The sequence below is a fragment of the Vanellus vanellus genome (assembly GCF_965231255.1).
Source record: "Vanellus vanellus genome assembly, chromosome: 1".
Lineage (NCBI taxonomy): Eukaryota > Metazoa > Chordata > Aves > Charadriiformes > Charadriidae > Vanellus > Vanellus vanellus.
In genome coordinates this window covers 127,817,602-127,845,596 of record NC_138905.1, presented here as the reverse complement: position 1 = coordinate 127,845,596, position 27,995 = coordinate 127,817,602, and the positions used below count along the sequence as shown (strand labels likewise).

The following is a 27,995-nucleotide window of genomic DNA, read 5'->3' as shown; positions in this document are numbered from 1 at the left end:
TGTGTGACAAAAGCTTCTTGAAACTTAAAAAATTCAGTCCTATAAATCAAGAACAACTAAAGTATTGCAGCAACAGATTACTGTGTTTCTCACCTCTACTCTGGACAGCCCTAATAATGCAGTTGCAACCCGAACACTACTGCTCTGTAGAGTCCCTGTGATCTTTCTTCTTTCATATTCAATAGTTGACATCTGCTGTTGCGCAGCAATGGCCAGAGCCCTCTCTCTTGACTCATTGATCAACGGAATCCTCAGTTTTTCTTCAAGAATCTGAGCAAAACCACACTTCAAATATAAAACTGGCTCTACTGCACCTGTTAAATAATAAAACCAAACAAACAAACAAACAAAACTCCCACATTTGTCAGCTGCTAGTGTAACTGCATATTTAAAATCCCTAATCTCCAAAGAAAAGCCAGAATACAAAACTCCTTTGATGTTCAGCTACATGCTATTAGTCCAGTACATGCTATTTAGTCCAGTAATTTTTTTAATTATTTTTAATAATAATGGGAAAATAAAAATTAACACAGACTGAAATCAAAATCAGAAGTTGCTTTTGATAGTTAATAAAAAAACCCAGACTTTAGAGTTACTACTATTATGACGGTAATGAAAGTTTTAAAAAAATGTCTTTCTGGTACCTATACAACACAGCCACTCTTTTACCCTCTAGATGATGTTGCATCCCCTGTAAAAAAACCCACCAGTAATTAATTCAAATAATAGCTACACTGTTCCTGATACAGGATTTACAATGGTTTGTCACTGGCTGTTTCAAGACAAAAGTATTGGATTGCCCATAAAACCACAACACTGCATACATAACTTGTATGTTTTAAAACTAGAAAAATTCTAGGTAAGGAAGACTTCTCCTGGTTCATCTGGCTAAAACCCATACTCCAAAGTAGAAGAGAAATTATGAAAAAATATTTATGTAGACTGTTGAAAACAATACAAGAAAGTTGAAGAAGACAGCTAACAACCAGCTGCTGTTCTGAAGAGTACGGACTAGACAACATTAAAAGAAATACCTGATAATTACACTGTAATAGCTTTCTTACACTTCACTATAAACAACTGCTTTTACTAGATGTATTTAATTAATTTTAATAAAAATGCATGGAAACTGAAGAATATTTGCAACAGAGAATGATTTGCTCTGGTTTACTCTTCTCTCTTTTATTCACTTTACCTTCTAATGTACTGCTAACATGCAAAACATTTGGACTATCCATTGGAAGCAATCGTGAAGGCAAAGGGATATCACCTGTTCCCTCTATCAGGTATACAAATTCTCCAATCTGAAACACAAGAACACACACATCCACACAATTCAGAAAGCAACTCACGCAGAGCAGAAGGTAAAATTACTAAAACTAAAACCAAAGATATCCTAGTAATAATTAAGATCTGACTTGTGAAATAATTTACATATTCAAGAGCCTCACTATTCTAAAACTATGTTTTAATAAAAGAAAATGATCATTTCAAACACTGCTATGATAATAAAGTACCTTTAATTGAGAATATTAAATCTGAAAAGTCAAGAACTTTCAACAGGTTGAATCCTTTCCAACTCCTGATATAATTGAACTGAATTAGGATAACCTGACCCATAAATACAACAATAAAGTGAATTCTAATTCTGTGTTATAGCCACATATGATTTAAACATATATATGAGCTTAATTCATTGTTCTTCACTGTTATGAAATTAAAAAAAACCCAACGTTTACAGTCATTTTGAGCCAGTAACATTTCTCTAGAAAGAAAAAAGGAGCAGAATTCAAGGCAGGTTAACATCATGTAAAAATACTCCATTAAGAAGAAATAAAGTTAAGAAATCTTAATTATTTCATCAAAAATAATGGAAGACCTATGGAAGCTTGAAAGTAAACATAAACATGACCTAGAACAAAGGAAGACACTAAATCCTCGTAGAGGAAAGGATAAATTAATTGGCAGAGAAATAACACTTTGAATCACAGATGAAGCAAAAAAAAAGGTGCAAATGAAAGACAGAAAAGTATTTTTGGAAAAAAAAAAAAAAAACAACACCAAACTAACTTAAAGTACTCCAAATTATAAAGGCCACAATCATAACAAACAAAAAAGGAACAATCAGATCCCAAAACTAAAAAATATCTAAATTAGGTACCTATAGATCTATCTGAATTAGGCAGAAGATTTAATAGATACATTACTATAGGTTTGATAACTTCTTTTTGTTTACCACAAACTTCAGTCAACAACTTTAACTGCTTTGTATCATTCAAATATGGACTTGTGCTGATGATTCATGATGCATGATGCAATTCATGATTGCGAGGTAAAGGATCAAACACTGCTGCAACAACTGACATAATTTGCACAGGTCATCTCTTTATTTCCATAAACCACATTCTGTAAAACTGTGTCCTAAAAATGCATATTCTGTCTTTTATTCTTCATTCCAGATATGAAGAAAATAATTTATTTATATAATTTAGTCCATCTGCCAACCAGTGAAATGCTTTCCCTCTAATATTGGTCAATAACATAAGACAAGTCTGCTTTTCATTTTACCTTTATTCATAATTTCATCAGATATTTATGTTAAGGCTGAAAACATTGCAGTTTCTGACCCAGCAGAAGAAAAGCTATTCAACTTTGATGGCATTTTCTTCCCTTCCTTGATTCAAGAGTTCAGACAAATCTTCCTTGAGAAGGATTAAATAAAGCTACAGCAAAATTGGTTTCCCACACACAAACTAATAGCCACTCCTGGGAACCAATTTAAACAGGAATTATTCCTGTTTGACACAGCGTTTTGGCTCCATAAGGGCCATTAACAAGCTCACAGCGTATATAACTAATTTCATGAAGGTACTGGTTGCTAGGGTGCCATTCTGCTATCAATTACTTTTCTTGTCATTGATGACATAAATATGCTTATAGGTAGGAACAAACTTGCCCATTTCCCTCTTTGCTTTGAAGAATTCTTGCTTTTTGATCTCCACAGAATGCAAATCTTGTTTTCTTTCTGCTGAGGCTTTTCCTGATGCTTTGGAACAGAACGGGTATTTTACAGAATTTTGAGATTTTAGGTAGTATCCCCATGGTTTTAATGCTTCATATTTCCATTTTTCCATTAGCTGCAAACAGGATAGCATCAACATTTTGTAGGGTTTACTGTTAGCAAAAATAGTTAATGCAATAGCTGTTGAACTACTGTTAACTATTTATCTAATCCCATTGCCAACTGGTATTTCAAAAGAACGTATAGCTACTAGAAATTTGCAATTCTCCACACAAGTCAATAATTAAGAACAACCGATAGTAAAGTATTCTTTTAACAAACCATTTAATTTTATAGTAGGCATTTAGCTGTGAAGTCTGGACTGACACTCTTTAACTATGATTTAATAAATTATTATAATTGAAATCATGGGTTGTTCATGGGTTGTTCACATTTAAATTAGCTCCCAGAAACAAAGATATTGAGAAAAAGCAATCCAGTTGTTATCAGTATATAATTTATCTGAAAAGATCTATGCTAAAAATTTGAAGAATGACAGTTTCAATTTTTCTTAAAAACAAAGGAATATTGAAACAAATCCTTCAGAAATGTTATAAACAACTTGTGCTGTCACTTCAAACCTTAGAAAAGTTAACATACAGATTATTTTAAAAAAATTTAAGCAACATACTTGAGTAGGCCAATAAACTTGAATCAGTGTATCTTCTTGCCTTTATTACAGATGTATAGTTGAAGCAATGACAGATAGAATTCCTAGTCAGATGCAAGTCCAACTAGTGATTCAAATCTCAATACCCTCTTCATTGATTGTAATGAAGAAGCAGTCTTACTCTGATTACTATTTTCATCCATTTCAAAAAGGGTAGGAAAGGTAGGTAGGAAGAAATTAAATAGATGTTAAAATAAATAATTTATTAGATTTTATGCAGCACAAGTCCATATTTGAATGATACAAATCTCATCATTGTTTGAAGCCATTTGATCATCATACAGCAATCGTAGCTACAATTGTTTGTCAATTAGATAATGGTATGATTGAAACACTACAGTCATATACACAATCTTTAAGCAAGCCAATTTCTTTCTGTGCCACTACTGTACAGCTCTAAAATCATGCTAGCTATCTTGCAGTTTCACCTTTCCCTAGGAGGTTTACCATATTTTCTTACAAATTATACAATTATGTGGATGGGAGTTAATTTTTCTAACCTGAGGTGCTACGTATCAAAAATTTTGCACTTTCAGCAGCCTTTAAATTCATCCCATCTACTCATCTGAGCTGAAAGGACCAGGTATTTCAGAAACAGTTACCATACAGGGCATAACAGTGGCTTCTCTGAGGCATTAACGCTTCCTATTATGATAAGGTCAACTAGTTCTTTGTTAAGAACAGTGACTAGTAGCTAGGTGTCTAAATTTAGGTGTTTCTTCATCACCACTGGAGCCAACAGTGGGGCTGTCAGAAATGTTCTTTTCCCTTTCCACCTGAAGTATAGCTGTCCCATAGCTCTTCAATTTGGTTTCCTCCCATTAGCATAGCTTCATTTCCTCGTCTTCATTAAATTATTTAGTTTTCAGGCTCTATACTTAATGTAGCCTGAGCCTCCTCTTCTCAGCCAGGGTATATACTTCTGTTTCAAATAAAGAAACAAACAGGGAGAATGCCAATAGCAAGTAACAGAAGATCCTTCTCAGATCTGCTCCCAGAAAGTAGTAGGTTAGGGTCTTCCTTGTCTAGAGACTGCATCTAGATGTTTCATTGAATAAAACTGATGGACCTAAACTTCATGAGTTTGTCTAATTTCTTTTGAACTAGTTAACAGTTTTAGCATCCAAAGTGGTCTATGACACTTTATCTTATGATCTTGAATTTATGAGTAACGCAAGTTAAACATTGTGTATGAAAAAGTACTTCATTTGGTTCAGTTTGTATATCCCGCCACAGTTGCTCTAATAACTTTCTGCAAACTATTCATAATCTTATGTACCCATCATGTCCCTTAACAGTCTCTTTTTTAATTATAGGAAATTAATTTTTTTTAGTATCTGTCTCTATAAAGAAACTATTACATCCCTTTGATCATCCTTGTTTCTCTTTTTTCCCCTATCCCTATTATATTGCTTGCTGGGGTGACTAGAACTGCACACAATGTTCAAGATGTGTACACCATCGCTCTTTAGAAAGGTATACTGAAGTTTCACATTTTGATGTCTATTTCTTTCCCAGTAATTTCTCTTTTTGAATGACGCTGAGCACTGGATTGATTTTCCATTGAACCATCCACAAAGATCGCTATCCTCTGACATGGGGACATTTATACAGTCTCTTTGTGGGTGATTCCGCAATGCCAATAAGGTAAGGCTATGGCATGAACTCGTTGTCTCACTGTAGGCTTTGACAGACTAACCCTCTTCTATCTCTCTGCTAATTTTCAAGAAACTTAAGTGAACTGTACACTCTTGAAGACTTCCAGCCATATGGCTTGTTTTCTTAAAAAAAATGGCTAGTGGTTTCAAATATTGAATGGGGTCAGATAGACAGGCTTGGGCATCATTGCATTAGTCTTATTTTCCTTTAAAAGCAAGGCAAAAAATCAAGTTGGCCAGGTGACATAGCCAAAGTACTGGTTAAACAATAAAAACAAACACCAAACATACAAACATTAAACACTACCAGGAGTCTCTTCTTCTATCATAATGAAAAATATGGAAGCTGAGAACGTGCAAGAGAAAAAGAATAAGTCATTTAGTTTTGGATGTATTGTTACAAATCTTGAAAACGTGGCAGAAAGAATGGCAGGTGCATGCAATTGCACAGAGGGAAAGCTGGAACACACAGGTAGTATTATGAAAGTAACGAGCAGAATGCAAGCCTTGAGATCAACCACACATAAAAGAAGATTAGAAACACAACAGGGTGTTGAAAAACATTGACAGCTAGAGACAAAACTCAGCAGAGAGGTTAAAGGGGTGAAAAGATGGTCTAAAGCCACAGAAATAAGATTGTGAGCACTGAGGTAAAGGATTACAGGGACATCAGAGAAGCTGGAGTTCAAATTTTAAGCTCTGAAAGTTGGTCAAAACTAGGTCTTGGTGATTTGATGAAATCAATTTCAATTAAGTATGTATGGCAAAGCCCAGGCTACATGAGTCAAGAGAAACTGAAAGGCAATGGAGTCAGTATTCATGTACAATCTGTTCAAAAGTTTTACCTGCATTGGTAACAAGAACTGACTGGAATTTGGTTTGGCAGAAAACTTATAAGACAGACAGAGTAAGCAAAATAATTATTATTCTACTTTGACAGCATATCCTAGGTACAGTAAAAAATACAGAGAGAAGTGCAGTACAGTAAAGACTTTATCCTTTGCCTGCCTATGTCTCGTCCAAAAGCATTATTCTTGCTCCCACATCACGACAAATTAGTTATATTCCGTATTTCTTTTGAAGTCGAGTTGCCTAGAAAAGCCACCAAAGTAACATTCCTTGCAGTATTACGTGTATTTGTAATGATTTCACAGTGAAAAGTAACTTGCAGCATTTCATATAATTCTAATTTCATGGAAATAGAAGGGCAGTAAATTTCAGTTTAACTTTCTTAGCTGAAGCCTGTAATCTTACGTAAATCTCTGACCAACTTCTTAAGCAACATTTTCCTCCAAGAACTATAGGAATATTGTATTTTAACAAACAAAAGGAAAGACAAAAGATGTTCATTTCCAAAAGTTCACACATAGATCGCATCTTTATAATTGCATATGCATGCAAAAACATTACCTTAAAATACGTACATAACCAATCTGTATATTCATTTACCCTCTTCACACATAATTGGTAAACGTATCCTGATTCTTAACTGACTAGGCTATCACATGAAAACCCCTCACAGAACACACTTTCTATTCTTACCAGTTCATTAACCAGAATGACAGTGCAGTAACGTTTTTCCAGATTAAAGGGAAGAAAGTGAATATCTAAGCCTGCAGAACCTCTCCCTTCCAAGAATAGTTTTTCCATTGGACTGAAGAACTCAGGCAGGAGGCTGGATTGGTCAGCTGTTAAAATAAGTTTAAATAGTTGTTTACATACAACAGCACGAGCTGTAAAATAATGTATCTGCCTGATTTTAAACATAACTATATTGTATACTGTTAATAATCAGTGTTTAAGGCACGCTTTTAATCGGTATTTACAGTTACACTTGTGAAAATGTGCTGCAATATTGCATGCTGTAGTATTTAAATACATTTTGCTAATTACTTGTGGTCTTATTCTGTTCGCTGAAACAAAACTGGGGAAAACAGACAGTACATACCGTCAAATAAAAATCTTTAAGGATGTACAGCCTACAAGCAAATGACCCTTCCTGCCAGAAAGAAGAGTACAGTTCACTACTATTTAAAGAAACAATCTTGCTCTCAATGGCAGTAACTATGTTACGTTATAGTCTGAAATCCTTAAGAACGGACAAAAACTAAATACTGGCAGGCTTGCTTTCTCTGCGATCCTTTCACAAAAGCATTATGCTGACAAAGTGCTTTCTTCATAAGACACTAAGAATCTTAGGGTTGAATCTAGCAGGGTCTGACTACTTTCTCACTGAGTGTTTTTCATCTGCTGAGCATATTTTGATAATGCAGAATACTTTAGAACTGGACTTTCATTCAACCTTGGCTGGCTAACCTTCTAGGAAGTTCAAAAGGCTTAAGAATATAAGGGAAAATGCAGGCAACACAAATGAGTGAATATCACATAAGAAACCTATGCCAAACTCTGGCCAATTAAATAACAGTGATTCACTCCCCAAAACCACCGAGAGCCAAGCTGAAGAAAGGTGTAACCACTACCCTCCTTTTCTCTCCATAGTCCACATTCTTTTCCAATCAATACAGGAATTTCCCAGTAGTCACACTTCAACCAACAGTTGTTTGATACGAGTTTGATGTTTCCAAAGCTTACATAAACAATGACAAAAAAAAACACCCCAAAACCACCAACAGGACCCAAGCCCCATTTTTACCCTTCCATCAAATAGGGTAAGGTAGCCCTAACAGGAACTAATTTTTGACTAAATAAGGCACTAACTCCCAAACTTCTCTCCTGTTTAAGTGTTCCCCATTCAAAGTATGTCAAACTTTGAAGCAGACTGAATTGCTCTTGTGAGAGCCCTCCCTCCTCACTTTCTCTCTGGATTCTGTGAAATTAAAACAATTGCCAAAGAAGTAACGTTTATTAAAAAATTCAGGGATTTTTTTTGACAAATTTCTTCCTTTTTATTATGGCTGCCCCAAGACACAAAAAAAATCCTTAATTCCTATTACTCTCCACTTAGGACTCTTGACTGTTAATAGTACATATTCTCTCAGGTCAGAGTGTAAAAACATGTGTGGAACACTCTTAGTTAGGTTTTCTTCACCATGTTATAGAGAGAAGGATGGGGAATTATTCCCAAAGCAGAAATGCATTTCTACAAGAAATGAAAACATAACTTAGTTTACAGAGACCAGAAATGTCACCAAAAATGTCTCTGTAGCTCCAATCTGATTGAAGCCATAAAAACCTTTGTAAGCTATTCACAGATTGGTACAATAGTTGTACCTCACTTTGTTACTTAAGGTACATAAGGTACATAACATATGAACTATGTATTAGTTCATTGTTAACCACATCTCAGAATACAATATGAAATGATAAATACATCTAGAAGGGCTAGAATACTCAGATTACAAATCTGCTTTCCATATGACTTCATGGAAACACAACAATATTTTCCAAGAGGACAAAATTAATTTCATAAGTCATCATACAAATTTCGTTCAAGTGGACTTTCAACAGTCTCAGAAAAGGCTGTAGTTCTAGATTTATACATTTTGTCAGAACTGTTGACTGACATTTCATAGGAAATAAGAGCAAGAAATGCACAATCCCTGTTGATAAGTATTTTCAAAAATAAATTAAGCAAACTGCAAAAGATCTACATCAGAATTCCATGATGCCAACCCATGGGCCCTTAAAGGAAGAAAAATAGACTTTTTTTTTTTTTTAATGGTAAATCATTAGGACTACAGTGCAACCGTAGAGATCATTTCACTAAATTAAATATATCAGAAGACAAACTATCCTATAAATACAAGTTACTGAGCATACCCATAAATAATAATTACTTTAGATGTCAAAATCTTTCTCATGTAGACACTCTAATTTCTACTGTAGTAACACAAGAGATATTGTGCAGAGGTACTTACAGCAATTTAAGTTCTCTTCATTTGGATCTTCAGGCAGTGCACCATTTTTACAATTTAATATGTTATTTTCAGAACTAAAAAGAAAAATAAAAAAGAAAGCAATACACTAAAGCTGAACGTTTCTATTAATAATAGATAGCCTCTTTTCCCTTTTTATGAATAAATACTGGAAAAGCAAATGTTTTCAAGAACGCACACATACACATTTTGGAACCATCTACCTACCAATATGTTAAATACCACCTCTTCCACTTAAGTTGGTAGTCATACTTACAGCAGAGCCAGAACATGCCCCCTTCAATTAACCTAATATCTCTGCAGTACTCATACAAGCAAATTTCCATGTTAAAAAAACACAAACTTAACTTCCTTTCAGTCTTTCCAATTTTTCCCCTAAAAAACACTATGTAGAAATACACTTAAATATTTGCAAACCAAATTCAGTTCAGATGCATTGTGCTTACTCTAGGACTTACATTCACAGACCTTGTGGACGTGTGTTTACACTGCTTTTCTTACAGAAACTGACTTGCAAAAGTAAGCTCTTCCTTGCCCCTTGACAGAACACACTTCAGATACTAAACGTTTTTTTAAGCCCCATTTTTTTTTCTCTAGGTCTCTCTACCTTCTTTCTAGCTCAACAGTGTCCTCTTTTTAAAGAAGAGGCAAGCATTATGCTTTATTCGTGATTTTTTGATCGTGATTTATTTTATTCGTGATTTTTTGATTCGTGACTCAATTACCTTATCCAGATAGCATGCTGAAAGGTAACTGAATCTATTAACTTTTATCTGCCTACCTAGGGGTGAAAATACCTTTAACGTGACATTAACATTTAGAAACACTAAAATAAGACATCTAAAGACAGATTATTTTTTTTAACATTAACTCATTAACTGTAATTCCTGGTATATACTTGTATCTTATAGAATACTAGACTTTTATATTTTTTTGTGTGATATACACTTTTAGGCAAACATTTTACGTTTATTAGCTTAATTAGAAAACATATCAGCAGCTCATATATGTAAAAAAAAAAAAAAAAAAAGAGGGGGAATTATCTAGTAAACAAAGGTCCTAGGCTATGGCTTTAGAAAGTCTGTTTATATCTCCAGCGTTTACTGGAAACCTTGGATATACTTCTACTCCTGCCATAGTCAGAATTCATGGTTTAAACCCTAATCTAAATTTTAGCTGTAATACCATCTGGAAAGGAACTCTGCCCAGTGAAGTGGAAATTCCAATTGTAACTGTTCAATGGTCATTTGGGACCAAAGAAAAATCTGGCACGGAGGGCAAGAAGGCCCAACTGGCTGGAAGCACAAATGCCAAAGACAGAACGACTCCCTATAAAGGAGTTTCCCTTGCAGAAGAGATAAGAAATGACAGAGCATCATCTTGTAGCAACAGATCGTGGAATGCAAGTGCTCAGGAGCCACTTTTGGTAGACAGAGCTGGTGCTGGGGGATGAACCAAAGACCGGGTTAAGGTGTCTGATGCTGATCCTCACAGGATTGCTGCCAGTGCATACAAGTGTATACAAGGAATCGGCTTGCATTGCACCTGTGAGGACTACTTGTAGAACTGCGTATGGTGGTAGGTCTCTGCCCAATGCATTTGTTCATTAAATCTTTATATTTAAGCACAAATGTGTGTGTAATTTTACTCAAGGGGTACAATAAAAATTCCCCAACAAATGTCAAATAAAGCTAACAAATCCCTTTTTTGGTTCTTTGTTTAGGCCTGGAGAAATACAGGAAACCCAACTCCTGTGTAGAGCTCCACTGATTTCAACAGAAGTCTACATTTATGCAGGGGCAACACCACCAAATCCTAAAGAAGGTTCAGGCCTTAATTGCTTTCATTTCCTGAAATACAACACTGGTAAAATTTCATTTCAGTTTTTCCAATTAAACTGTTACTGGGTTTATTTCTGTTGTTGTTATTTATTGTTCAGTGCAACTGCAGATTTCTGGCCTCAGAGACGCTAGTTATTTCACCATCTAAATTTGAAAGTTTTACCTGTGGAGAATGTTATTTTAAATGTAACATACTCTAATTGTAATGAATTATTCCTCTTTTCTCTTCTTTGCCCACTTAATAAATTGTATTTTTAGAAATAAAGAAAAAGTCAGCTGTGGATCTTGGCTGGAAATGCACAAGAAGTTCATACCTTGGAAGTTTGCTTTTTCAACAGTAAAGGAAATGAGAGGCTCATTGCTTTATAAAGTCCTAAATTTAACCCTCCCTAGACAGTAAAGTCAATGGAGCATTAACATTTTTTTTATATTTAATTTATATAAATTCTTTAATGTGGAGACTTTAGTTAATGCATAAAATATTAAAAATTATGAAGACTACCTTTTATAATCTGCAAGTCAACCAATTGAATAACTCCTATGTAGTTGGAGTGTCTCATAATTTCAATTTGGAATGTAAAACAGGAATGTTTGGGATTTTGTACTACTCAAGAGTAAAAATTTAAATGATTTAGAAAAGTTTATCACTAAATGCAACTTTATTTCAAATACTTGAATTATAAATACTTCTATTCTTCAAGACACACTATTTTGCTTCAAGTCACATGCATTTTGGTAAAGTCTCTAAAGTACTTAAATAATCTTACTATGTACCGGGACTTCAAATGACCATACCACGGACTGATTTTGCATCTTTCTCCCTGCTCTTCATGAGTATTTATGACTTACAAGGATCAGATAAATATTTTAATCTATAATTTATTATAAATATATAACAAATTCAAACAGTTTCCTGCATGTTTTCTCTGTAGATTTTTGAATAAAAATCTAGTTTTGTAAATTCAAGCTTAAAAATAACATGCAAGTTCATAGTTATTTATTTATTTATCCAGTTATTTATTTATTTATTTATATTTTTTAAGTCAAACAGCCACATTGTAATAGTAAAAACACATCACACCACGTCTTATTTTAAAACTGAGCTGTGACTTTTTCTTAGAGGAAACAAAGCACATTTATTTAAGAAAAAGTACAACACAGACAGTGCAACATTTGCATATTTCATAGCTGAAAATAGGGGGCTGATGTTGCCGCTATCTCTACCTGGTGTAAATTATTTCTCTTATTTACAGTGCTGATTTCCAAACAGACTGAATTTGCCATCTTACATTTGCCATTCTCAAAATCTTTGTCTTTTTAATATTGGAGTGGAAATTACCTCGATTAGGTTTTTTCTAAAACATTCCTTAGATTTTTTTCCTTTTTCTCTTTCTTTTTCTTCACAAGAATTGTTATACAAGAAAAAAAACACTTGAAATTTACTTTTGTACACAAGGTTTACAACGTTTCTGCTCCCAGAATAAATACAAACTGGGACATAATTGTCCATGATTTTCTGTACGAAGGCTAATTTTACTCTTGGCTCTTTAAGTATTGGGAATTTATACAACTCAATGAGGAATTAGAAATGTAAAATCCCCGTGTTAATATGTAGTTCATGATCTTGCTAGGAAGCATCAAATACCACAAGAGAAGCTCTTCAAGCAATTTCTTCTAAAAATAATTCTCTTCTTGTTTCAGTTAATTTAGTTCACATGCAATGTTCATTTCCACGAGGTTATAGCCCTGAAAAGAGGCGATGAGAAAGTCTGGGAAGAGCAAACCTTGTCCCTCTGCACCTCTTTTACACCAAAGATACAGAAATAATCTATATTCCCTAACAGTGCAGTTAATCATTCACAAGGAACCTAATGCAATCAAGGATTTGTCTGAGAAACGAGTGGAGGGGATGAACCTTAACCTGAACACCTTAACTCTGTTCATGACAATACTGCTTTTCAAGAATATTTCAAAGGAACACATATACTTGAAAAAACAACTTACAACAAAATCATTGCTTATTCTCATCTCCCCAAAGCAAACTGTGCTTCTTACCATCATATTTTCTCAATATTACTTTATAGTTTTTTTCATCCTTCTTCACAAATAATTTCTACCAGTGTTGACAGGAGTTAAGACTGTGCAGTTACAGTTACGGAACGAGAGTTTTGTTTAATTTACAACAAGCACAGAGCTCATAGATGCTGAAAAACTGCACTGTAATGTATCTCAAAAAAATACTGCAAGTAGAGTTTCAGCTCTAGACTCAGGTTTAATATTATCCACACATAAAAGTCATTCTCCCTTAGCAGTAAAATTTGATGAACCAGCTTATAGCAAACAATTATTACATACAGCATTTGATAGCTATTGGGTCTCTCTTAAAATAAATAGTTAATCTTGCCAGGCTAAGAAAAAAATCACAACCTTGAATAAATGGACTTGTAAAATTCTCATAATATGTCACCCTGGAGATTCACTTTAATACCTATACTTAAAGGCCATTTTTCAGAAAAGAAAATGACCTCTGAGGTATGTGAGTACAACATACTATTTATTATGTACTTACAAATAAGTATCTCACATAAAAATACAAAAAATACAAATTTTATATAAAATGTCATCTCTTTCAATGCTTTATCTTTGAATCAGTATGCCAAGTCATGATTGCAAAAAGAGAGACTACAGCAGAAGAATCACTGTAAAAATAACATATTGCTCAAAAGCTGCATGAAAAAAATGATAACATAACAAGCATATTACATGGAAATACATTACGATACATGACTCATCGAGAACATACAGAATACATCTTTCTTCACAGGGGTGAACTATACATTGAATGAGGTTTAGTTTCATAGTTGAATGACAGAGAAACTCATTGCATTGATTTGAATGTCTCTCTCTAAATTTATTCTCACCCCAATGAACAAAGTACCTGCAGATAAGCGAAGGGAAAGGGAAATAAAACTGTGTTCTGGAAGACAGCTACATTGTATCTCATACTTCTATTAAATAAAAAAGAGAAATATTATCTCATGCAATAATAAAAACAAAAGGAATATAGTTAGGATGAGGAAGGTATAAGAAGCATGGTTATACTCTCAGTCTGGCTCAATACATCCCTTTCCAATGCATAGAGAAATAAGGAAACAGATTAGGCAGAATAGCTTAATGCTGCCATAAAGTAAGTCTACACAGTTTTCTGCACCTGGGTCAGGGCAACTGCCAGTACCAGTACAGGCTGGGGGATGAAGGGATTGAGAGCAGCCCTGAGGAGAAGGGCTTGGGCATAGTGGTGGATGAAAAGCTGGACATGAGCCAGCAATGTGCACTGGCAGCCAAGAAAGCAAACTGCATCCTGGGCTGCATCAAAAGAAGTGCAGGCAGCAGGTCGAGGGAGGTGATTCTGCCCCTCTGGTCCGCTCTGGTGAGGCCCCACCTGGAGTACTGTGTTTAAATCTGGGCCCCCCAACATAATACAGACACGGACCTGTTGGAATGGGTCCAGAAGAGGGTCACAAAAACAGTCAGAGGTCTGGAACACCCCTCCTATGAAGAAAGGCTGAGTTGGGGTTGTTCAGCCTGGAGAAGAGAAGGCTCCAGGAAGACCTCATTCTGGCCTTTCAGTAGTTAAAAAGGGTTTAAGAAAGATGGAGAGAGACTTTTTACCAGGGCCTGTAGTGATAGGACAAGGGGTAACAGTTTTGAACTAAAAGAGAGTAGATTTAGATTAGACATAAGGAAGAAATTCTTTACTATGAGGGTGGTGAGACACTGGAACAGGTTATCCAGAGAAGTTGTGGAGGCCCCATCATTTGAAGTGTTCAAAGTCAGGTTGGACAGGGCTCTGAGCAACCTGATCCAGCGGAAAATATCTCTGCACACGGCAGGGGGCTTGAAACAAGATGATGTTTAAAGTTTCTTCCAACTGTCCTCAAACCAGGACACCAACCCAAACAATTCTATAATTCTATGGTATTAAGCCCACAGTAGTGTACTATCACACCTTATGCAGCAATCATTCTTCTCCCTATTAACACTGAAATCTACTGTATGAAAAATATCGCTGCTGAAGAACCCAGCATCAATCTTATGCATGTGCTGTGTAGGCACAATGGCAAAAGACCAGCCGTCTACTTGTGAGGCTAAGCACATTATATCACACTGTAGATCAGGTCTCTAAGTCTGATAACTCAGGTATCAGAAGTGACTCAGTTTCACAGGGGGAATGGTGACCAAGCAGCTTCACTAACTACCTCTCATTTGTTTTGGGGTTTTTTGCAAACATAAGTTGTTCCTTCCAAAGCAAGGTTATTTCACTGTGCATTAAATGAACAAAAAGTTCAGCAAGAGTAAGTTACAGATGAGGGTTGGTTTAAGAGGGCACCTCTCAACTGCTTGATACGAAAACCTGATTGAGACAGAGAGAAATGCTGGTGTGAATACTTCCAGTTCATTCTACATACCTGTGCACCAGTGAGAAACAGTTTAGAAGCTATCACCTCTGAGTTGTCAATTACCTCTTTCTACATAGCACCACAAAGAGACTGGGTTTGCCATGTTATCACGTATGTGAAAAATCAAGATTAAAAGCAAAACCAGCTATGGATAGTCCACATACATCATCGTGATGTCATCATAGCTATACACGTGCAATACTATGCCTTCACTCTTCAGTCCAGGGTCTAAAAAAGCCAGTAACTCTGTTTTCCATCCAACAAATTCTTGGAAAAGGAAAATTACTTTGCTTTCTGTATTTGGAGCAGAATTTACTAGATCATCTTTTTAGTCCCTTCCAGTTCTAGATTTTATATATTGCTGAGGGAAAAAGGAAACCAAGAAGTTCCAGGCACTGTGGGGAGATCCTAAGTCCACAGAGCAGCAACTTCATCAATGAACTTTAGAAGACAGAAGCAAGCAAATGTTTTATTACAGAGAGAAAGGATATAAGGAACTGCTTACTAATGCACTGAAAATACAGACGCATTTGAACACAAAATTCACATCTAAGATATTTGCCAGTTTCCACGTTCCATGGGATAGTTTGTGATCTCAGAACAAAGACTAGGACAGAAAGTAAAACAGGAGCTGCCCAAAAAAGGTACTATGGTTTACAGTATTATAGATCAATTTCTAATATATCAAATATTAATCAGAATTGTGATGACTCCTGACAGTATATTTCTAAACAATATCTTCTGAAACAACAGGTATTAATGCTGTATCTCCTAACCTATATTACACAGAGGAGCCTTTTAGATCTTAATTTTTCCTTTATCCTATCAGTAAGTAAATACAGGTATTCTGTTTAATGTAAATATTTCCTTGATACATGAAACTGCTTAGAATAAAAAGGAAAGAACAGAATTGAGAAAATTAAAAATACTTGGACTTCCTGGTATTACCTCTAGTTAGAAAAAAACCCAAGTAAATAAACATTAAGAAGCTATATACAATATTCTGCAAAGCTTGACTTGAAATTCATTAATTAATGGTTCCTTTTCTGTTTTAGAGTGAGTTTTTCTTTATGTAAAAATATTTATTAACATTCACAGCTTTTTTTGCAATCAATCTGTGCAATCATGAGCCACCCTTATGACTCATGCGTACTCTAAACTGCTTAGCCATGGTCTTAGAATAGGACTCAGTGAACCATTTGTGTACCTTTACCACTTCCTAGTTTTACAGAAGGAAATCTATGAAGAAGTTAGCTATTAAATGCAACCTTGAACTTTTACTGTCATTCAATACTTTTTTTTTTTTTTTTTTAATGGACAACAGTTAAAATACCAACACGATTGAAAACTACTTATGGGTAGTTTTATATTAGAATTCCTGGGCTATGTAGTGTGCATCTCTCCACCTGGTTCTCCTTCTCCCACAGGGAGCAGACCATGCTAGCACACAGATGTAGACCAAGGACATTAACTGAAGTGTCAAGGGCTTGGAAAAGCACAGAAAAGTGCATAACTTGAAAAAATCCAGGCACATGTTTCACGGTATACTTAAAAGAAAAACTACGCCAGCTGGATGAAAGCAAAAACGTTATCCTTCTCACTAAACATCATTCAGCTCCCCACGGACAAAGAGGTCTTGCTTGCAGCCACTGAATGACACCCTGCCTCAGACACGGGCTACCGTTGGATTTTTTTTAGCTTCGACAGCACTGTGTCCCAATAAGGCTATAGTTAGTCTTTCTCTCTAGCTTCAGATTGGGATATCTTTCCAGTCACAGTATGATGAGCCCATGCCACAATGATTAAAGGGTTGGTCTCCTCTTTGGTATGATTGACACCATTTTGGATGCCTGTGATATTGCCAGAGGGGAAGGCTGGTAGGTAAGAGGGCTACCTGCCAGGTAAAGCTTTTTACAGTGAGGTCTAAAGTGGGGTGCTTGACACATCTGGGGGCATAGTATGAGGACACAGAAAGAACTACGAGACTGAGGAGACCCACTTGGACCTGCATGGATGATCAAGTTGTTAGGATCGAAGCATGCAAATGACATCAATCATGTCGACACAACTACTTAGAGTATAAGCACTGGTTTTACAGTAGTTTTATGCTTATGGAGCACTTAGAGCCATGGGCGCCCATTCTGTAGAAGGCATTTTCTGGGTTTAGCAAAAGAATAAAAATGATTGCAGGTACAATCTTCTTACTGATCAGTTATGAATTGCACACATACTAATTTTTTAACACTATTTCAGAAGTTTGTTATGTTCTGTTCAAGAAAAAAAATCTTAAAAAGTGCACCTAAGCGGCACACATAACAGAAACATCTAAAATTATAGGAAATCAATACTGGAGATTTCTAAAGACTTAAGATGCCCTCAAATCAATTTCAGTAAGACTGGCGCCTAAAAGTATGACTAAAATTACATTTTTTAGACTGATTTATTTCCTAGGGATAAAATAAGCTGAAATATGCAGGATGATGAAAAATCCCTTTTCTATTTCAACAGCTTCTGGTACCTCTAAATACAATATACTAGTAAAATCTGTAGTCATTGATGGAGTTACCAGAATGGCTCTATTATTTTTACTTTCTTTGTAAGAGGCTTTGGACAGTAGTTTTAGAAAAAGACTGGTTTGTCTTAAGAGAATTTTTAATAAGAGTTATACAGTTTTCTTCTCTTGCTTAATTGAAGATGTAGCCCTTTGCTCTGGCACATGCTAATGGCATTTGAGTTCTGAATGTTATCTATCTCCCCCATCAGAATTGATAGCATAGGAGATATGAACACTGATTCTTTATTACATCACATCTTGAATTACATTCAGAAAAGACTAAATGTCTTTTTGGCAAAACATACAAACAGAAGTAATGACCAATCAAAGCAGTCCGCCTCTTGTTTAGTAGGCTGAGAGACTGGACATCTTATCAGACTAACTGGTAGTTACAACCAGACTTTTTTCTAGCATGCATTACATGAAATAGCCATGGATATTTCCCCTTGGATACGGGCCTTGCCAAACATATCTGCAGGGTTTGTATGAAAATCATTGTGCTGATGTCGGCTGCACATTTTAAAACTAATGATCATTAATCCCTGGACGTTAACCTACTGTAGCACACCTGATAAGTGTAACAGCTGTGAGTGCACAAAGCACACAGGACACTGACAATCAGTGCAGCCCATGGAACACAAGTGAGGGACAGAATGGCATTGAATGCATCCACCTAAAATGTCTATGTAATAGTGTCCTGGTGGGTATAGTATTCTCTCTTGAGGGAGCTGGAGTATTTTTCTCATGTATTGTGAGAGGGCTGCTGATGGTGTATTTTCAAAGCCAGAGCCTGCTTCTATGAGAAGAAATGTGATTGGTCACACTGATTATCTTTCCTGTAAACTGAGTTCTTACTGCTCTTGGGTTTTTTTTACCTACTATACTATTCCAACTGATGATTATAAACACTGCTCTATGAATAAATAATTATACAACATGGTTGAAGTGACAGCAGACTAGAGAAATGGCTCTCTATAAATAAATTGCCCAATATGTGAATGCAAAATCTACCATAAAAAAGACTTAGAATTAACACTTTCACTCTATGACTGAAAAATAGAGTTATTAAACTGTCAATTAGTAAAACACTGCAATTCTTAATATCTGGCAAGTTAAAAAAATGTTCAGATATTTTTGATAGTCCTTTCTCTGTCCTCAGCCGCTTCTAGAGAGTGCCACAAATCTTTGTTCTCAAACCTTTTTGATCGTCTCTTTCTCCTTTAACCTTGACTATCAGAGATTCTGATTTACATCTGGCCTCTTCAATGCCTGTAAAGATCTCTGCCTGTGCATCTAAGCTTATTGGTATTTATCTCACTAAAAATTTAAGACAGTGAAGGCAGAAATACCTTCTTTCAGACTATAAGACTTAAGCATAGGTATTTGATTACATCTCTCCTTGACTCCCATTCCAATTATTCTTCATTTTTTATTCTTTGCCATTTTATTAACTTTACCACTCTTACTTGGAACTTTCCTTCTCCTGCCAGATTTCCTGTGTTAGAAAATTTGTTCATGGTCAGTTACACAATAATGTCTAGACACAAAATTGTATTAACTTATATCAATAAATCTGCACTAATAACATCTTATTCTGGTTTTACATCTCCAGGAGCCTACCAAACCTGTAATACTTTAAGCTTCAGCACAATTAGAATTCTATACACTGCCTATTTATATATAAAAACTTGACCTTACTGTTGCACCTTCAAATATCTCTATGTTCTTCATTCAAAGGATCGGAACTAATCCTGTTGTAGTGAACTGGAGCTAGTTTTCAGCATTTCAGTCACCTAAGTCACCACAGTTGCTCCTATCCCAGCACCAACAGTTCACCTTTCAATCCTAGTTTCTCTAACACTTTTTCCAAATGGAATATTACACCCATTTTTATCTTTTCCACCATATTAATCTTTTCTCCAGTGTTTATCTGTAAAGGGTTTTTAAAACGTTACATAATTCTACGATACTTCCATGTCCGAACCTATAATTCTTCACAACAGGTATGAACACAGCTATACACAAAGATGTAATAGTCATAGACTTGTATATTTCAATATATTACAATTAGCAACTGCCATGTAAAACTCACCTGAACATTTGCTCTTGCTTTACTTGCCTGGCTTGACATACGTGCTCTGGCCGCATTAAGTAATTTTTGGATTCCAGCAAAATGACCCTGGAGTATGGCAAGTACACATAACCACCACATTTTTAACTTGTAGAATGAAGACAAAACTCTGTTTATTCTAACTTTTAAATGAAGGCTTGGTAAAGAAGCTAATTATTTTCATTTGGGATACTTTAAAAGAACTCTAAAAAAAGTTTTAAACACATTTTTAAAAATCTATTTATTAAATAATTTATTAATTCTTATTTATTTAATAACTTAAAACAATTTGCACAATTTAAGCCATTTAATTTTTAAAGCTCATGTAAGCATACAAAATTCTGAGACACTTATTCAATATTTACTGAGAAATATAATAAACTACTACCTCATCAACACAATAGGTTGATTTGTAATCATAGGGATGGTCTACAGCCATGATATGCATACCAGTTTTCAATTTTCTTTTCAAAAAAGAAAAAAAAAAAGAAAAAAAAAAACAGAAAAAAATGCTCATTTCATCAGCAGTAGTAGATTCTTTGCCCAAGTATTTAATCAGCCATTTAAAAAATAATAATAATGACCATTACTCACTATAGTATCTTATATTCTAGAAATTCTTTTCTATTCTTGGGAGAGAAACAGCTGCAGTACTTCACAAAGAGATATAATGGATAATTTTAAAAGTATTCAACTATTTTTTCTTAATAAAGTACAAATATTCAGTAATCTTTAAAATATCTATCTATACACAAGTATTAAAAGCTAGGAACTGTAAAAAACAGAAAACATTATTGAGTTGATAGAATGGGTAACATCTGACAAATGGCCGAATGCTAGGCAAGGACTAGTTTAGGATGTAAAATTTACAGCTTTTAAAACTATCTGACATTTGATATATACTTGACACGATGTCAAAGAGGCACTCATTTTTAATTTGTCCTTTTCTTAAATTGTACTGCATTATACACCTATTTTTAAGATTTTCAGCCCAGTTTTCTGCAAAAGAGCTACTTCCCTGGTATCACAAGTGCATTTCCTAGCATTATTTGCAACTACATAATGCACCCCCTGTTGGAACACTAGATGGTTTAAAACACTGGAAATATGATACAAAGAATCTTTTATTTTAGATTACTAGTTCAAATATTGCCAAAATTGATAATTACTTCAAGGAGTTGTTAAGTAGCTTTTGAGTGAGAGAGATATAGATATAATTAAATTACTTCAGCGCCTTTAATCTATTCTTTCCACAGAACTGATTACAGGCAGTCTTACTGACCACTTCAATGACTTCAAAAAAAAAAAAAAAAAAAACAGAAGCTAAATAAATTCATATGATTCCCACATACAAGGCTTAGGCCAGAGCGCATTGCTGGAGCAGTGAAAACAATCCTGTTACAGGTGTCTATACCAAACATATTCTGTGGATGAAGGAGAAATTTAATTTGCAGCCTATGCTATGTGTATATTAAACAGATCAGTAAAACAAGCTAAAAATGTTATGGAAAATGGTTCTCATAAATAAATGAATGACATGAACTAATGTTTGGCTCTATAGACTAAAGACAAAATGTGGAGTCAGATCGCATAAACAGATTTTAAAGGGGCACAGCACTCTTTTGTATTAAGGAAAGCAACATTTGTAATTCTGCAGTTGTTACATCTACGATTAATACAAATGAAAAATTAGATTAATTGATAGTGATGCAAGCCCCAAGGCAAAAGCACGGGTTCTTTACTTTTCCATGCTCAATAATTTAAACAGCAGGATAAAGCAGATTGAGGGAAAAATAATCAACTATTAATTAACATGGTTTGTTTCTCTTTGGAATTCTGCTGGACCTCAGCCAAACACAAAAATACACGCAAGGTTCATGAACTCTATTTGATTAAAACTCCAGCTTTATTGTTTACACTGAGAGGGATTTCAATTAAGGCTTATTTATCTTCTTTATTCATTATGATAGCTTCCACTCTATAGTGCTTGTAACAATTTTGGTAATGTAAATCCCTATACTTTAACCTCAAGGTTTTATATTTTTAAGGAGAAGAAGAAAATTATGGAAAAGAGTTGGTAAAACAGCATGATCATTATAGATTTGTCTTTACAGCATTGTCTACCTGAATATGCCGTCATTTCTGAAGGGATTAGTAACATTTAGGATAACTTTCTTCAGCTCATAACATGGCGATTTGCATTTTAATATATCCTGAAAAGGAGCGAAAATTTATATCAATATAAAAAAAAGTTGCAAAACTACATTAATGTATAGTACATAAACAAAAAGGAAAATATTACAAAGAAGAATAGAACCATGTATTTGACCACTGGTGACTACAAACTTGACATAATTTAAATCCTAGGCTTTGTTACCAGCAAAGAACAGTCAAAGCCTACTTCTTTTTGAACACGCATTAAACTTCACCATATTTTGAATGCTCTTCAAAATGATAGCACAGGGCCAAGAATCAAGCTATCTTTTTGCCTTCTTATCTTTCCATGTCCTCTATTTTCTTCTTTTGCCCCAACCTTCCTCCTTTCTAACTTCAGTGCCTATTGCTATGGTACAAAGAGAGTCATGAAAAAAAAAAAAAAAACCAAAAAAAACCCCACCATAAACATCATCTAAGTTCAGAAGAAGATCTATCCAGATCTGCTCAATTAATGTTTGATAAAAAATGCTGGAACACATGCCTATCTCTGCTCTGACTATTTCGAGGATATATCTTAAATCGAAAGACTGTCTAAAGTTAAAAAGCACAAACATAGCAATATCTAGCAAAAGTCTGCTGTCCATCTTAATCTCACAACTGAAATCACTAGGCTGAAGGAGCATATCAACACCTCTGCAATGGAATTTCCAAAAGCATTCATACACTGAAAGGGATCCATGTTTATTTTCAGAGCAAAATTTTAAAATTTATTCAGTATCTAAGTGTGATCTTTATCTTTAGGCATCTTAGATATTCCTCTAGGCTTTTCTCTGCATGTACATAGGCTAATATTGGAAACCTGAAATTTCATAGGTCAAAGGCTAACGTTGACGGTATCTCACATTTTTATTATTACCTCAGTTCGCTTCTGTTTGATACAACATACAGATGAATAAAATTTTTGTGACAATATTAATCATACACACTTAAACTTACAGCAGGCTCAATATGCTTGACTTCAGATTTCAGAGAGAATGTCAGCGTGGCACCATCTATTCCACCCACACTCTTTGAGATCAGTAGCAACACTGCTTCAGCAGGGCGCAGAAAACGACTAGTGAATTCCACATTTATATTTGTTTGTCTCCTAGGCAAAATAAAATAATAATAATAATAATAACAAAAACAACAACAATTTTAATAGGTACAAAATTGTAACTCAGAAATTACTTCAGAAATGTCATTTCAGAAGCACATTTTAGAGTCTTTGTAAGGGAAGGAGGCTAGAAAAGAAAGTAATTTCTTTCTTCTGAAATACTTTTTGCAGTTCAATCTTCTACCTAAGAGAACCTTAAAACATTCTAATAAAAGAACTATATAGATAGAAACAGAACAATAGTCCTTATTGTTTTTTATGACCTCAGCATGTAGCTCAATTTTTCTTCCCCTACACACTAACACAGGAAGTTCTCTTACCTTATAGTATTACCCTAAGTTAACAACTAATTTAGTGCTCCCATATTTGAATAGGTTTTTGTGAATTAAAGTCAGACATCCTATCATGCATGTTGTGAGGCAGATCTAGATGTTCTTAATCAAATCCTCATTGAAGACTGAGAAAAAAAAAAGAGTAAAAAAACCACTTCAGAATAATTAGTAAAGCTGAGTAATTAAGAGGTGGAAAAAAACAAAGTTCTTTCATACAAGCAACAGATGAAGTGTCTGATGAAAAACTGGAGAAGGGGAGAACACACGGAATGAGAGCTTAGACTAGGTAAGAGTTAGGTTTAGACTTGATTTGCATTAGTCCTGCAACTAAGCAATATCAGTAAGAAAAGTTTAGTGGCTAAAACTCACGCTTTCAGGCTCTCAAAATCACTGTCTGATTTTGAGATTAATGTCTTAAGATGGCATGAAGGTCAGAAAAATTATAGTGTGCAGGATTGTTCTAAAAGCAAGAGAACTGTAGAATCTAACTGTATTCTGCCTATCTGTATACACGACCAGAAGAGAGCATGCTTTCTCTAAAGAGAAAAAGACCTATATTTTGGGAGTTGCAAGTAGAATATCTCAAAACACATACCAAAAAGTCAGCTGCCTTGTTTATACTTTCATTGTAATGACATTCTATGCAGTTAAAGAAATTTTAAAATTTAACCCCCAATAAAGTGCATGAAAGAGATGGCAGAAAGAAAATAACCTGTAGTAAAATCTTGACATTTATTAATTTACTCAAGTTGATATTACTCAAGCTGATAATACTTCAAAGGAATTCTTAAAATATAGGAAAAGGTTATATTTATAAACTTGTTAATTGTCTTTCTGGAAGAGAGCCAAAGGAAGTCAAAACAAAGCCTCTCCTCAATTCAAATCAGCCTTCCCCATTAAACAATTAATAGGAACTGTGTAGCCTGAAAGAAAAGAATTAAATAGAGGCAGAGAGAAATTATATGTGATTTATTTGTCTTCTGCCCACTGGCAATTCTAAAGCAGTGGCAATCAAATAACAGTGGTATGGGAAATATGCTTATTATGTATCATACATATATATGATTGCACAAATAAGTGGTGAAGTAGAGGACTTGTAATAGCAACCAGCATGCCATGTCTTCAATGGTATCACGTCAATTTACATTCGTTTCACAACTTTCATAATAACAGCTACTTTTTCAAGTGAACTCAATGTACGCATCTCTTCATGTAAGTTGAGCAATCACAACGATGGCAGAAGTTCTATAAAATTATTTTGACAGGAGTAGTGGCAGGATTTGTCCCTGGATGACAGCTTCTGTCAAGGAAACTTTATGGGAGGTCCTTTATCTCATTCTTATGATGGACCAGGGAAAAAAAAAATTATCTATACAGAATTCCTACTTAAAACTACCTTGGGACCTGAGAACTGGATAGTGATAAATAGAAAACCAATATCTTAAAAAAAAAATTGGGGAAGATCAGGAGAATAACAGCCCTTTAAGCCTCAAATCTATACCATGCCATGTAGTAGAACCAATTATAAAGAATAAAGCAATAGGATAAATATAAATAATATCTACTATAAACTAGATCTACATAAATGAGATCTAAATGGCAGGAGTCAACATCTGTAAACTGCAGTCCTGCCTTATAAACCTATGGAAGTTCATTAAAAGAGTTTAACAAGAGCATGATCAAGGGTGATTTAATTCTTCTATTTCTAACAAAGTCCCTTTCTATAGATTTACAAGGAAACAAGCAGACAGGGAAGAAGGAAGGAAACATAACGTAGGAACTAACACTTCTTAGTACATAGGAAGGTCATTAATGGAGTCCTCAAGTGTCTGCGACAACTGGAAAGTAAGCTTGTTTACTGATGTTCTAAGTTGCTCCACGTTGCAAGGACACAGATTGACAGTTCAAAAACTACAGGACCCTATGAGACAACAAAATGACAAGGAAATTAAGCATACATAGATGTAAAGAAATGCACACAGGGAAAGCAGTTCTGTGTTTACATAAAATTATGGCCTCCAAGCCATTATAATTCACCATTGAGACCTTGGGATTTGTGACAGTTTCATAAGAACATCAGCACAGTGTCGGGAAACATCCTAAAATTAGGAATAATTAGGAAACAGATAAAAACATAGAGCACCATTAGGCCATCAGATCCCATCCAAAGGGCTCAAATCTCAATTACTGTTTGCACCTCTTTACCTCAAAAAGGATATAGCAGAATTGAAAAAAGTTCACCAAAGGACGACTATATGTAATAGAATTAACCCAGCATGATCTCAAGGCTTAACACCTAGGATAAAGGAGTATAATGTTTCCCAGAGTTCCTCCTGATGCCAAAAGTCCTAGGATCTCAGTTCTGAGAATTGATGATGAAATCCTGGAAGTTCTGAAAACCTAGCTCTTAGAGCTTTCGTGTTCCTGCTGCAGAGTCCCCAGACGTCACCATTTTTGACACTGAAGAGTTGCTAAGCCCCCCGGAGTCTCAGGCTCCTAAGTCATCCTGCCATTCAAAACATCCTGGAAAATGCATCCTGGGACTGCAGACTCTTAGAGAAGTATACTGCCTGAGACATGCACTCCCAAAACCACTTCAAGGGCCAAGTTTTAAGGAGTCTACTCTGCTCTTGTCACAAATAGGAATGACAGGGAAATGAAGCGTGTGAACATTCTGCCTGATCTTTGCCCTCTGGCTCACGCAATAGCAGAGCAATCTGATTTGAATTGTGCACTGTTGCCTTCTGTGGCAAAGCCAGCACCAGAATAAAAAAACACAAAATTGCTTAGGTTTTTTTCTCTGTTAATCTGTGTTGTGGTCAAATGTACAGTGAGGGAAAATTCAGCTCGTGGAATTGTTGTACAATCTTGTTCATTCTCCTATTATTATAACTAGCTTCATCTACTTCAGTTGATATACTGTAGGGGTCAAAGATTAAATAATTTTCTGAGATCACTTCCTGTATTATTTTCAATGTTCTGTGATTTGCAATACCCCTACAGTTAAAGAATTTGTCACTCAGATTCTTCCCCTCAACAGCTAATCACCTTCACTACTTTCACGTTGAATTTTTACAACTCCAGCTTCAAACTGTTGCTCTTATAAAAAGTTTTGTTCTATATTGTTTGCAGTTCCCTTTCCCAGGAAGGTACTTTTAAATATTGATCATCATCTTCATCATTTCTGTTGTTAAGATACCCAGACTGAGTAACTCACAGGCATATCTACACCTCATAAGAGAGCTTAGATGACTTTATGCTATTAGTGTTGTGAACTAAAAGTCTATATGGCACAGTGCAGTGCCCTGGAGAGTGGGAATCTCAGATCAAAGATTAATTACATGATATACAAGATCTGACCCTCAGCTACACTGACAACATTCTGAGGTTTTGCTCAGCCAGAGCAAAACAAAGTCTTTGGAAGATATTCCTGATATTTAGCTGCTTAGTATTAAAGCCAGTTTCATCTCAGAAAATATTCATTCTTGGCAAATATTGGGTGTAGGTGGCAAGGTAACAGAGGGCTGTAGGGACAGCCTCTGTGAGAAGAGACCAGGTGCTTCCCTGTGCAGGACACAGACAGTTCCATCTGGCTCCGTAATGGACCCACTGCCGGACACCACTGAGCCCATCGGCCAAGCTGATAGCACCTCTGTGAAAACATATTTAAGAAAGGCAAAAACATCAGAAAGGCAGAGGAGCAAGGAAAAAGAGTGAGAAACAGCAGTGGGAACATCAAGGTCAGAGAACGAGAGGGAGAGGCATTGCTCCAACTGCTGGAGCAGGTATTTCCCTGCAGCATGTGGACAGGACCACGCTGGAGCAGATATCCACACTGCAGCCCACAGCGGGCCCCATGCCAGAGCATTTGGATGTTTCCTTAAGGAATTGTGATCCATGGATAGCCCACGCTGGAGCAAATTTTTCCTGAAGGACTGCAGCTCATGGAAGAACTTTCAGAGCAGTAGAAAAGCATGAGGAGGAAGGAGAAGCAGAGAGGAACTGTTATCAAGTGACTGCAGCCCCCTGCTCCCCATTACCCCCTCTGCCATCCAAGATGGCAGTGGGAGAAGGTAGATGACTCAAGAATGAAGGAGTGA

At 35.4% G+C, this 27,995-nt stretch overlaps 1 protein-coding gene across 1 annotated transcript in view; it reads right to left on the bottom strand.

Annotated features, from left to right (window-relative positions):
- The window catches only part of CFAP47 (cilia and flagella associated protein 47), a gene marked incomplete at both ends in the record, with an annotated part of 360,013 nt that overhangs the window by 205,727 nt on the left and 126,291 nt on the right, over positions 1-27,995 (bottom strand). Inside the window, 7 exons of the mRNA XM_082490749.1 lie at positions 94-314; positions 1,172-1,304; positions 6,932-7,077; positions 9,268-9,341; positions 20,233-20,319; positions 22,375-22,463; positions 23,404-23,554. Of these exons, the coding sequence (XP_082346875.1) occupies positions 94-314; positions 1,172-1,304; positions 6,932-7,077; positions 9,268-9,341; positions 20,233-20,319; positions 22,375-22,463; positions 23,404-23,554 (901 nt within the window). The remainder of the gene's footprint in view (positions 1-93; positions 315-1,171; positions 1,305-6,931; positions 7,078-9,267; positions 9,342-20,232; positions 20,320-22,374; positions 22,464-23,403; positions 23,555-27,995) is intronic.